Source organism: Pseudorca crassidens, chromosome 3, assembly GCF_039906515.1.
Source record: "Pseudorca crassidens isolate mPseCra1 chromosome 3, mPseCra1.hap1, whole genome shotgun sequence".
NCBI lineage: Eukaryota > Metazoa > Chordata > Mammalia > Artiodactyla > Delphinidae > Pseudorca > Pseudorca crassidens.
In genome coordinates, this window is record NC_090298.1 from 107,363,556 (window position 1) to 107,376,919 (window position 13,364).

Here is a 13,364-nt window from a genome sequence, read left to right on the forward strand (position 1 = left end):
TAGTACAATGTCAAGTAGAAAAATATTCACACTATTAATAGTCACTTGAGAATGTTTCCATAGATTCCTTAAATCCCAGAATATAGTTGATTTCTTACCTTCATACATTACTTTTGGACAAGTTACTCTCTGAGCTTCTTCATCTTACAAATATGTAAAATAATAACCACCTCACAGTGTTATGTAGATTAGCTGAGTTAATCCATATGAAAGATCTTTAAAAACAAAAAGTCCTGTTAATTTGAACTTTTTTATTATTAGGTTTATCATAATAATTATAAACAAATGATTCTCATACATGGGATAATTTCTATGAGCATTCAATAGAAGAGCCTATAAATAAAAGTAAGAACATATTTTAGTAGTATCGAAATGTTTCCTGTTGCTATGTTAACTAATTATAACAACTTTTTGCATTTAACTCAAAATGTTACACATATCTGCATATCACCAGGTCAAAGACCAGTAACTGCTTGCTACAGACAAATCCCCAGAGTGTCAATTCCGTGATGGTTCCCTCCAAGTTGCCAGAGATGACATACACTGCTGACGAGCAGTGTCAGATTCTCTTTGGGCCATTGGCTTCCTTTTGTCAAGAGATGCAGGTAAGAGTTGTATCCAGGTAGGATTTTTTTTAAGTGTATGTTCACATCCATTATTTAGAAGTATTGATTGGAGGAGGGGAAGATGACTTTATTTTAGAGTTTGTGGCTTCAAAGCATCCCAGTATTGGAAAGAAGGATTTTCTAAGAAAAGGTTTCTGCATTTTCCCCCTAACATTTTGAAAGTGATAGAAATAGGTGTCGGTATTTAATTAAAGCCAGGAAGGAATGACCCAAGAATTTCTACTTCAAAAATGGCACTGAAGTCAGAAAAGTCTTTGCATTATGCCAGTTCGTTGCTTTTGTTTTAAATCTCTTACTTGCTTACATGGTAGGTAACCGGGTGAAAATGTCGTAAAAATGATATATGAACATGTAATTTTGGAGGAAGGATTATATCTTGTAACTCTGAAAATAAATTGTTAAAAATATGTTCTATAGGAATAAAAATTAGAGAGTACATTTCTAAATAGTTAAACTAAAGGAAAAGGGTAAACGTCTGATGGTGAACTAAGCAGTGTCTTTATATTAGTATTCAGTCACTAGTTACTCTGAGAGGCCAATTGTCCCATTTTAGAAAAATCTAAAATCTGAAAGATTGAGCAAAATGACCTTCATAATTGATGTAAGAATTTAGCTCTATTTACCCTTCCTTTTTTCTTTTCTTCTGTCTTCCTGAAGCTCATCCCCTAGCTGCCCATTTCTTCCTACCTCTTTCCAATACACATACTCGCGCACACTTTGTATTTCAGGCTTCAACTGATATTCATGCTTAGAGTGAATTGAGAGCTGTATTTCACTGTACCTAAGTTTCTGTGATTGCCTCAAAGGAGTTTGGCTTTGTTGAAGATAATGCTGTCTTGGATTACTGGCAGAATAATTAAAATTCATTATAAGGAAAAGGTTATACAGCATTATGACATATGCTCTCTCTGCTTCGTTGTTCTTATCAAAGGAGTTATTCACTTGTTTGTTACTTTCCTCTTATTAATTTCCCACCCTAGTGTGTAAGCTCCAGGAGGGCAGAGTGTTTCTCCAGCACCTAGTCCAATGGCTAGCACATGGTAGGCACTCAGTGAATATTTGACTTAAGATTAAAATAAGTGAATGTATGAAGAAGTTGGAGCTCCATTAAATGTGAAAGAATATATAGACTGTAATACTCATCTGGCAATATTAGACCTCAAGAGGAACTGATACAGGTGTGTGATTGTGACTGGACACCCAAGGGTTCACATGTGGCAGACCAATGGATCCTTGGAGCTTAGCATTGGGTGTGATAATTACAGCAGTAGCCAGGTTGACTTTGTATTATCTGTCCTAATACCTCTCTGATCTCATCTACCAATCTTGTTCAATCTACTCTCATCTCCAAGGACTTTTAGACAATCAAAAATTGGGTCACAATCTTCTTTCTTAAATCGTCATGGTAAAATGAATGTTTTGAGGTCCACAAGTTTGGTTTTGTAGGTAAACACATCTACATGCTGAAATTATCATGTTTTGGAAAACAGAGTAGGCTGCCTATGATTACTATCATACTATTGCATAGGAGATGGTTTCAGTTCATGTAGTACAGAAAATTGATAGACTTGATCAATGAAAATTGTTCATATTTTATGAAGTACCCCAAGTGTTAGAAAAACTCAGCAAATGATCAACTACAAAAGTGATTTTGGTAAATTTCAGATCATTTTTCATAAATACTATTTTTAAAAATTTTAGAAATTATTTTAAATTATATATTGCAGTTAAATTTTACTAGTACCATTCCACAATATTTTGAACTCTAAAATGGATGCCACAGTGTGTAAATCATTTAGATTTATGACCTATTTTGATTCTTATAACAATTATATGCCATAGTTGATATTTAATCCTGTTTTACAGATCAACAGTTTGAGGCCTGTAGAAGTTAAATAACACAATTAAGTTATTACATCTATGCAGAGGGAGTGTTAGATGCAAATCCAAAGAATAGAGTATATGTAACCACTATGCTCTACTGCTTCTTATGGAATCCAAACTTCTTTACTTTGTGTCTTTGTGTGGGAAAAACCTTAGAGCAGATCCTGTGTTTAGACTGAATTTGCTTTATCCCTTACAGCACCTACACCATCAGGGTCAAGAAATATTTTAATTGATTTTTAAAACTTTTTTAGGCTATTTGCTCTATTTATATGGTTGTTTCTCACTAACCTACCTGCATGGATTTTTTCTCCACCTCTGAAAGTATAACTATTTGTTAGGGGATATTAAATCCGTTTCTTAATATCCTAGATTGTTGCCTTGTTTTAAACTAGGCATTTTGCACAAACAGAATTAAGTTTTAGGTCTTAAGTATCCAGAAATGTTCTCCTTTTTTCCCCTGAAATTATCTATATGTGACATTTTTATTCATAAAACCAGATTTTTCTCTAGTTCTATCTGTGTGTAATCTTCATTAAGGACAATTTTAAAATAATGCCAGAAAGGATTGGGCTGCTGTGGGCAGCCAAGGAGAAGCAATGCCTCCTAATAGGGGTTTGGTTGGAGAGCACGGGCTGGAAAGGCGTGAAGCCTGGGCTCTAACAGTGGTTCTGCCTCTCATTAGTTGTGTAACCTTAGTCAAAACTCTTTTTCTTTGTAAGCCACACTCTATAGAACAAGAAATGGAGCTATGTTATCTTTCGAAGTCTCTTAGGGCTCAGAGGCTGGACTTCTTTCATTCTAAAATCCAAAACAGCATTCTGATGCCACCTTGAAAAATCATCATTTCCATCCCAAATCAGTGCAGCTTGCAAAGCATAGAAATTAGGTAGGTAGGTAGGTAGGTAAATAGGTAGATAGAGCCACAGAAGAGATTATTTAAAAATTCAGTCACTGATTTGATAAATATTTATTGAGTTCCAGCTACTTTCCAGGTGCTGTTCTGTGTACTAATAACACAGTAGGAAGTAACCCCCAGCTTCATGGAGCTTAATTTTAGCTGGGGAAACAGACAATAAGTACATACATATATAATATGTCAGTTAGTAATAAGTGTTTTGGAGAAGTATAAGTTCAGGTAACAAAGACAGGGAATACAACCAGGGATGGGAGGGTAGGAATGGTGCTATTTTATACAGGATGATCTGGGAAGGCTTCCTAAATCAAGTGACATTTGTTTAGAAATCTGAAGGAAATTCGGTAGCCAGCCATGCATTTATCTTGGGAAAAATGTAGCAAGAAGAAACAGAAAGCAAATGCACTGGCATGGAGTTAGGTTCATATTTTAAGTTTAAGATGTCAGTTGGACATCCAACTAGAGATGTTTGTAGGTCCAGAATAGATATCTATCTTGAAGTCCTCAACAAGTAGGAGATACTGAAGACATGATATTAAATGATGACACTAGGAAATGAGTTAGAAGAGGAAAAATTCGAAGAGTGAGAACTTAATCACTACAATATTTAGAGGTTAGGAAAATAAGGAGGAAGCAACAATTAAAACTCTGAAGAAGTCTATTGGTAGGAATCGAACCAAGAGAAAGTAAGATCTTGGAGGCTAAGTGAAGACATTTTTCAAAGTGGAAATGATTAGAAATTCCAAAAGCTGAAGACAAGGGGAGTAAAATGAAGTCTGAGAATATGCAATTGCTATGTTTTTCCCACTGGGTTTGGGACACTATTACTTGATGCTTTCTTGACATCCCTGAACACCTGAGGGTAAGGAAGTAGAAATTAAAACTATAAGGGGAAGTAGTTATAAGTGTAGAAGATAGAATAGTTCAGCGCGTTAAGCCACTCACGTACACTTTGAAGGGGATACACGTGAAGTCGCCATATCTACCAGTCTGTCATCTAGACTTTATACAAAACGAACCTCCTAGAAGGCAAGCTCCATAACATCAAAAGAGTTGTCAGTCCTTTTTATCACTGTACCTCTGGCACCTAAAAGAGTGCTCAATAAGTATTTGTTAACTTAATAAGTGAATCAACTGAATGATGGAATAATAACTCTAAAATTTTACTCATAGAAATAGTTGATTCTTAGATATATAATATGTCCAGAAAATATGAAGATAACCATCTAAAATATTAATTCAATGGCTCCATAAATAACAACCTATAAGGGTATGTAGCTTATGTTTCACAGCTTGCACATGAGTTAATCAGGCATCCGTATGTCCATCTTATATCTCCATTCAGTTATAAATAAGTGTTGAGCTGCATGGAGTAAGGATTTGCAGCAACTTTTCAACGTGTGTGTTTCTGGTACAATATGAGACAATGGTAGTTGGCCCATAGTATTTGAATTAGATATTGCTCTTCCATTCTTACTGACAAATAGTTATATACAAGCACTAGGGACTCCAACATTATGTACATGCTGATCTAATTAATGATATAAATTTACCCTTAGGATAGCAGCTTACATCTGCAAAATGTTTAAAGGCATAGCTGTAGAGATGTTTGTGAAACATCTTGACCCTCAGCAATAATTGCTCACTCTTCTGTATGAATATGCTAACTTCTCGGATGACCTTATTCCTAAGTCCTAAGCATTTGGTGCCTCTAGGCCATCTGGCATCTTGTGGCTGAGCCAGCTACAACTGCATCAAGTTATCTTACTAGCTGCCTGAAATTACTTAGCCTGGCTAAGAATACAGAGGTATGGATGTTTCCTTAGAATCAATAAGAAGTGGCTGCTTGAGAGTTACATTATTTGAATGAGAAGGAAGTTTGCTTAAAAAAAAAAAAAAAAAAAAAATGAAGACCTCCAGGAAACTTAAGGTTCTGCCTTTGGTTTTGGACTAGGCACAATGTGAGTTGCATACATATATTGTATCGAAAACTTTCTAGTGTAATTGAATCATATGATGACTTAAAGTGAAAGTACCACGTAAAGTTCCAGTTTTACATTTCTCTTATATCGACTTAATATATCAGAGTATGTAGGACTTCTAAAATCTCTCATTTGATCTAATGAACACGCTGGCATTGAAATGAGTACCTTATGAAGAATTCTAGAATATTGCGTCTCTGTGATTTGGCATTGTGAAATTCCAGAGGCAATAGGAGTTAGGACTAAAAAAGCATGAAATATCCCTTGATGGAAAGTAGTTGTTTGGGCAACTAATACAGTATCATTGATAAATCATGTTGTTAAGATTGGTGAAGTTGAAGATTTTTATTGTCCTTTCTTCCTATAAGATCAATAAAGTTATGGTGGATTAAAGCTACCAGGAATTGAGCCTGCCTGTTTTGCCATCTAATCAAAGCTTCATCCTATTCTTTGAGCTTTAGTCCTACACGGTATGTGAGCACATGAGTTTGATGGCATATTATTTGTCTAGATAATCTAGCTCCTTAATTTTTTTCCTTAGGACTAATTTTTTTTCACGCCTTCTTATTGACGTGGGCTTTTATTTTTTTTATCTTTTTATCTTTTATTTATTTATTTTATCTCTATCTTTGTAAATTGCCTATTTACATTTTGCCCATTTTTTAAACTTTCTGTTTTTCTTGCTGATTTGCAGGAGTTCTTTCTATATTCTGTATTGTAGGTGACACTTCCTTAAAGTATGTCATTGTGTGTTAACTTTTTATACAATGTCATTTTAAAATTTTGAAGTGGTTGAATCCATCAAGTTCTCCAATTAAGTTGTGCTGTTTTTGTTTTGTTTTTTTGTGTGTGTGTATGTATATATATATATATATTCTTTTTCAGATTCCTTTCCATTATAGTTATTACAAGATATTGAATATAGTTCCCTGTGCTATACAGTAGGTCCTTGTTGTTTCTCTATTTCATATGGAGTAGTGTGTATCCACTAAACCCAAACTCCCGATTTATCCCTTCCCCTCTTTCCCCTTTGGTAAACATAAGTTTGTTTTCTTTCTATTTTGTAAATAAGTTCATTTGTGTCATTTTTTTAGATTCCACATATGAGTGATGTCATATGATATTTATCTTTCTCTGTCTGACTTACTTCACTTAATATGATAGTCTGTAGGTCCATCCATGTTGCCACAAATGGCATTATTTCATTCTTTTTTATGGCTGAATAATATTCCATCATATATATATATATATATTTATATATGTATATATACACAAACGTGCGCACACACATACACACACCACATCTTCTACATCCAGTCATCTGTCAATTGATATTCAGGTTGCTTCCATGTCCTGGCTATTGTAAATAGTACTGCTATGAACATTGGGGTGCATGTAACTTTTCAAATTAGAGTTTTTTCCGGATATGTGCCCAGGAATGGGATTTCTGGATCATATGATAACTCTATTTTTAGTTTTTTAAGGAACCTCCATACTGTTTTCCATAGTGGCTACACCAAGTTACATTCTCACCAACAGTGTAAAAGGGTTCCTTTTTCTCCACACCCTCTCCACCAGTTATTATTTGTAGACTTTTTGATGATGGCCATTCTGACCGGTGTGAGGTGATACCTCATTGTAGTTTTGATTTGCATTTCTCTACTAATTAGCTATTAAGCATCTTTTCATGTGCCTGTTGGCCATCTGTATATCTTCTTTGGAGAAATGTGTATTTAGGTCTTCAGCTGAAGAATGTGTGGTTTTTGAAGTTCATTATCTGTCACTATAGATGAAGTATATTATTATTCAAAATATCTGTTTGCTTATTTGGTTTGATTGATCCATTAGTAACTGACAGACGTGTTAAAATATCCCACTCAAATTACTGATTTATTTATTTTTCCCTGTATTTCTGTCAGCTATTACCTTATATAATGTTGAATTATATTATAGGTGCATACATATTTATGGTTTTTCATCTGTTGATCTGTTTTTCTCTTCTGCATTTTTTATGACTTGTGTCTTAAAATCTGTTTTCTCTGGCATTAAAACCATTATCCTGGCTAATATTTGTCACATCTTTATCTTCAACCTTTCCAATAAAACATAAATACAAATATGGGTATGGATAGATGGGTATGTTTACTAGAGAAGAGCAATTGCTAGATTTTATATTTTTCTGTTTAAACCAATGTAACCATTTTTTGGTTTTTTCATCAGCTAGTTTAACATTTTTTACATTGATTTAAATTAATGTTTTTTAGGATTTTTATTGTCAGCTTATTTTGTGTTTGTTTTTCTTATTTATGCTCTACTTTATTTTTTTTTTTTTGCGGTACGTGGGCCTCTCACTGTTGTGGCCCCTCCCATTGCGGAGCACAGGCTCCGGATGCACAGGCTCAGCAGCCATGGCTCACGGGCCTAGCCACTCCGCAGCATGTGGGATCCTCCCGGACTGGGGCATGAACCCGTGTCCCCTTCATCAGCAGGCGGACTCTCAACCACTGCGCCACCAGGGAAGCCCTATGCTCTACTTTTTACTCTTGTTCTCCTCTCCTACTTTACATTGGAGAAACCAAATTTTCCTCTGCATTCAAAAGTCAGACATTCTTTGTATCTTTTTATGTGTATGAGTAATTAGTTCTTTTTTCTTGATGCATAGTATTCCACTGGTATATACTGTTTTGTTTATCAATTCACCTCTTAGTAGACACCTGGGATGTTAGCTATTATGAGTAAGCCTACTCAGAAGATTTGTGAATGATTATTTGTGTACACATATGTTTTTATTCTACAGTATTAATACATTAACATATTATATATTAATACATTAATTTTTTGCAAACAATGGAGTAGGGACTGGCTGCCTATTTTTGTAAATAAAGTTTTACTAGCACACAGTCATCCCCATTTGTTCACATGTTCTCTTTGGCTGCCTTCAAACTACAATGACAGTGATGAATAGTTGCAACAGAGATCGTGTGGCCCACAAGCCTAAACTGTATACTATTTGGCACTTTACAGAAAGAGTTAGCTGACTCCTGTTGCAGCAGATACTCTGGATTCTGTTATATTCCTCCAAATAGTGTTTTGGTTTTTGTTTTCACAGGGAATTAAGTTTGTTAGACTCAAACTGGAAACTATCTTGCCTACTGTGGATAACACTTCATATGTTGGATCAGCTCACTCTTTCCTTATCTGGGCTATTTGGGGTGTGTCCCTTGCATGTATGGTACAGGTGCCACCTAAAGACCTAAACTTCTCTGACTCTCTTCCTTTTGGGATTGTCCCTTCAGGTTTTGGCAGCTTTGACTACATCAGTTTCTGTCTTCATGAGTCTAAAAAATGGCATATGTTGCTTTAGCCATTGTGTCATACCATGACCACAAACCACTATCAGGTCAAAGCCACAAAGATGGTGAACTCAACTTACACCAGTCAGCTCCCCTAAACAATTTACCTGCCTTTGTTCACGTTCCAGAACCACCAGGAAGTTGTTTTTTGCATTTGTTCCACAGTTTATGGTTGTTAGCTGCCAGAGGGTTGGTCTTCTGGGAACTTATTCCACCATTCCAGAAGAGGAATATATTTCTCTTTCACACAAGGAAATTCTGGATCATTTTTCTTTCAAATATTTCAAATAGTTCCTTCCCACTTTTTTTTCTTTTCTTTGGGGCTTCATTAACTAGGTATTGACAGTTCTCCTTTCTCTAAATTTCTTCATACTCCTTGATTTTCTTTAACACTCTAAGATGTGTTCTATTGAGGGATACTTTGCATCATGCTGCTTCATTTGTTGGCTATGCATAGACTACATTTTTCTTCCCATGTCTGTTACTCAACACCTACCTCTAGCAGTCATAAAGTATATGGAGTGAAGGAGGTAAAAGAGAAGACATCAAATTTAAATATTTAACTGTCAGTGGTCAAATCGTTTCTGCTAAGGGATAAAGTTTTTGAGATGTAAATGTGCTAGATTTTTAGTATTTCTTCCCATTAAAAAGGTTAATAATAATGGCTAAAGTCCAATTATTATTGCTTTATGTAATCAATGTTTATTTAGATTTATCCTCACTTTTGTCAGGTTCTTTGATCACAAGTGCTTTTCAGCCCTTTCCTATGAGGTCATATTCTTCTTGAAATACACAATTTAGAAGTTCCTTTTGGGAAGATCTGTTGGTGGTAAACACTCAGTTTTTGTTTCCTTGAAAGAGTCTTTATTTAACCTTCAGTCTTGAATAAAATTTTAGCTGAGTTCAGGACTCTAGATTGACAGTTATTTTTTTCCTCTTACCACTATTAATACATCACGTATTCACATTTTTTATGTTTGTGCCAAGATGCCATCTTTGCTATTTTCCTAATCTTAAAAGGAAACTTTCAGCATTTCATGGCATTTTAACGATGTTTGCTGTAGATTTTTATAGATGTCCAGAGGTCCATTAATTTTGAAGATGTGTTCTCAGTGGTTAGTTTGCTGACTTTTTTTAAATGAATGGATGTTGAATTGTGTCACAAGCTTTGTATCTAGAGATACAAAAATCATAGAGTTTGAAGTTTTTGATGTGCTTGATTATGTTAATCAAATCTCTAATATTATAGTAGCCTTGCATTCCAAGAAAAACTCAACATGATCATGATGGTACACTACCTTTTTTCATGGATTGCTGGATTCCGTCTGTTAAAAATTGTGTAGAATATTTAAATCTAAGTTTGTAAATGAGGTTGATCACTATTTTCATTTTCTTTTAAAACTCCTCTCTGGTTTGAGTATCATAAAGTGTGTTTAGGAATATTGCTTCTTTTTCTGTTCTCTAGACAGTTTATGTAAATTGACAATTTAAGTTTTTGGGTCAGATGTATTCATTGTGGGAAGATTTTTAACAGTTACTTTTAATTATTCTATGGTTAGGCAATAGTTTCAGCTTTTCTATTTCTTCTTAGGTCCATTTTAGCAAGTTTTTTGGGGGTTTTTTTGTTTGTTTGTTTGTTTTTTTGCGGTAAGCGTGCGTCTCACTGTTGTGGCCTCTCCCGTTGCGGAGGCTCCGGACGTGCAGGTTCAGCGGCCATGGCTCACGGGCCTAGCCGCTCCGTGGCATGTGGGATCTTCCCGGACCGGGGCACGAACCCGTGTCCCCTGCATCTGCAGGCAGACTCTTAACCACTGCGCCACCAGGGAAGCCCTTAGCAAGTTTTTTGTAAATTTTTTAAAAATATTTTTCCATTTCATATTCATTCTAAAGTTTTTTGGCATAAAGTTGTTCATAATGTCTTCCTACTTCTGTTTAAACTTTATGTCATCTGTAGTTATGCCTTCATTTTTTATTCCTAATAGTGTTTATTTTTGCCTTCTCTTTTTTTCTTGATTTTCAATTTTATTAGTTATTCATAAAAAACTAGATTTCAGTTTTTTAAATTTCTTTTGAGTCTTTGTATTCTATTTTTTTAATACCTCTCTTTCTCTCTCCCTTACTTTTTTCCTCTTCCATCCTTAATAATACCAAGCTGTTCTGTGATAGAAAAGATTGTTTTTGAAAATATTATTCCATACTGAATTACACTTGCAATCAAATGTTACATTATTGAGATTGTAGTTTGAAAGATAATTTATGGATGAACAAGGAGTTACATGTCTGAGATTTAATTGCTACTTCCATGCATATGCACTTAAGATTTTTTTATTTTAACATAAAATTCAAAACATCTTAATGGAACTATTTGCTATAAAGAAAGACATGGACACAGGTTGTCTTTGAAGATAAATTTTATGATATCTATACATGGACAGTTAATCCATGTCCATTTAAATTTTTCCATTGAAAATATTTTTTTTCATATAAACTTTTTAAAAGGCTTCTTGAGATAAACATCCAAATTTATATATGCTTTTAAGGGTCATTTCTTATTATAGAGGAATAAAAAAGGAATGTTGTATTATTTTTATTAGTTTACAAGGAATGCTGAGTTGTACATTTCTGTCCTGGATTCCTGTACACAGCATTTTAAGTTTTGAAGTTCTTTTCTTAATTGACATAGTAAGTGATTTCAGTAATTAAGTTGAAAAGAAGGTTTGACTCTGGCCTGTGTAACATACAGAGTGTTTGGTTCTAACAAAATACCCAGTCCTGCTCCTCTTAAGAAAGGGCTTGGTATTACATAGCTCTAACATCACACATCTGAGATGTTGCACTTCTCAAGGAGAAAACAGCCCATTCCATTTCTTCACTATTTTATTGCTTTACTTTTTACAGTTTGGTTTGAATCCTGAATCTGAGCTATCTTTCAGAATGAGGCTCTAATTTACTTACCAAGAGACTCCCAGAACTGTAGAACATAAAGGGTAAAGAGATCTCCTCTATGAGAGATATATTCTGTATGACTGTGCTTATCTTGAAAAGCTGCCAGGTTTGCTTTTATGCTCTCAGTGCCTCAAGTGAGAATCAGTTAGAGTACCTGCTGTTTTGAATAGCAGATAATGGTGGAAGGTCAGAATTTAGACCACCACAGTGTTCAACAAGAAAATATGATTTTAAAACTACAACATAGACAAGATTTGCTTGTTAGTTCGATATGCATTGGTTAACTAATGAACTTGACTAAAATAATTCATGTTATAGCACAACTAAGCCTTACTGAATATTAGTAAAGCAAAATTCTTCTTTGGTGGAAAATTCAGCATTTGACCCCATAATTATAAAATATCATTAACAAGAATGTCTTGGAGAAAAAAATAAAAACTTTTAGGAACTAAAATTCTCAGGTTAGATATCTATTAATTCAAATATAAATGTGTCCACAAAAGTACACAATAAACAATTAACCTCTCTGCTTATTTTCAAGAGTCTAAAATATTGCAGAGAAGCTATTTCATTTAGGCATTCTTTAAAATTAGTTCCTGGATGAATTTTTGGTAAATGATATGTGAAATGAAAGCAAAGAAATTAAGCTAAATCATATCCTAAATACAATAAGATATATTTGTATGAAATATTTTGAAGCAGAAAAACTATCTGTCACAGCACATAAAATAGTGTAAATAGAATATATCACACTCCTGCCATAGACTATTGAATTTTCAAGAACTTACAAACATTTCAGAAATCTAAATTTTTAAAGAAAGAAAGAATAGGAAAATAATATTTGGGGAGTTGTAACAAATTCGAAGAGTTGTAATAGACCTGCTTGAAATCTTAGTTTAAATTTATGATTCCCAAAGTATTTAGTAGATTTGAGTCGTAAGTTAATTTTAACTTTACAGTGATTTTCAGTTTGTTTTGAACACCAAGGCCAGAGTAAACCCCCTAAAATAACCTTTTTATCTTATCAACCTGCTGGTCAACTGCTGAATGATTTCTTTTTCCCTCCAAATATGGAGTCCTGGCATTCAGGATCTGGTTTTTCTGTCTTTAAAATCTTGTTCCCTACTCCCTACCCTTATATGCCTCCTCCCATCTGACTGGTCTTCTCACCCTTTCAAGACTGTCTTTCACATCAACACTTACTTGTTCTGTCCTTATCAACCTGCTTTCTTCCAGCCTTTACTCCAAATATCTGGATAGGTAGTCACACTATCATCTTCAAGATAGATTACTCCAGTCGCTTTAAGTATGCCGCATGGATTTGATATTTCTGTGTAATTTGTTAATAACATGCTTGTATCTAAAAACTTCAGCCATCCTATAGAAATAGAAAGTCCTTAAGAATGTGGTAGTTTTGCCTCTTTATCTGTCTCTGGGTGGCCACAAGTATAGAGTTCTCTTCTTTCAGTGTTGTGTTTATGCTGTTTTATCTCACTATTTTTTGTTTGTTCCCTCAACTTTTCCCTAGAAAAAGTTAAATGTATTCTGGATACCTAGAACTTATTCATACTGAGGTAAAAATGACTGATAACAAGGGAAATATGCCCACTGAGAGTCTCTGTATTGCATCAGGGGCCAAGGCTATGTGATAAAATAA

At 34.5% G+C, this 13,364-nt stretch overlaps 1 protein-coding gene across 1 annotated transcript in view; it reads left to right on the top strand.

Moving 5' to 3' along the window:
* The window catches only part of ADAMTS19 (ADAM metallopeptidase with thrombospondin type 1 motif 19), a 278,057-nt gene that overhangs the window by 151,392 nt on the left and 113,301 nt on the right, over nucleotides 1-13,364 (top strand). Inside the window, exon 10 of the mRNA XM_067730099.1 lies at nucleotides 455-605. Coding sequence (XP_067586200.1) covers nucleotides 455-605 — 151 coding nt within the window. The remainder of the gene's footprint in view (nucleotides 1-454; nucleotides 606-13,364) is intronic.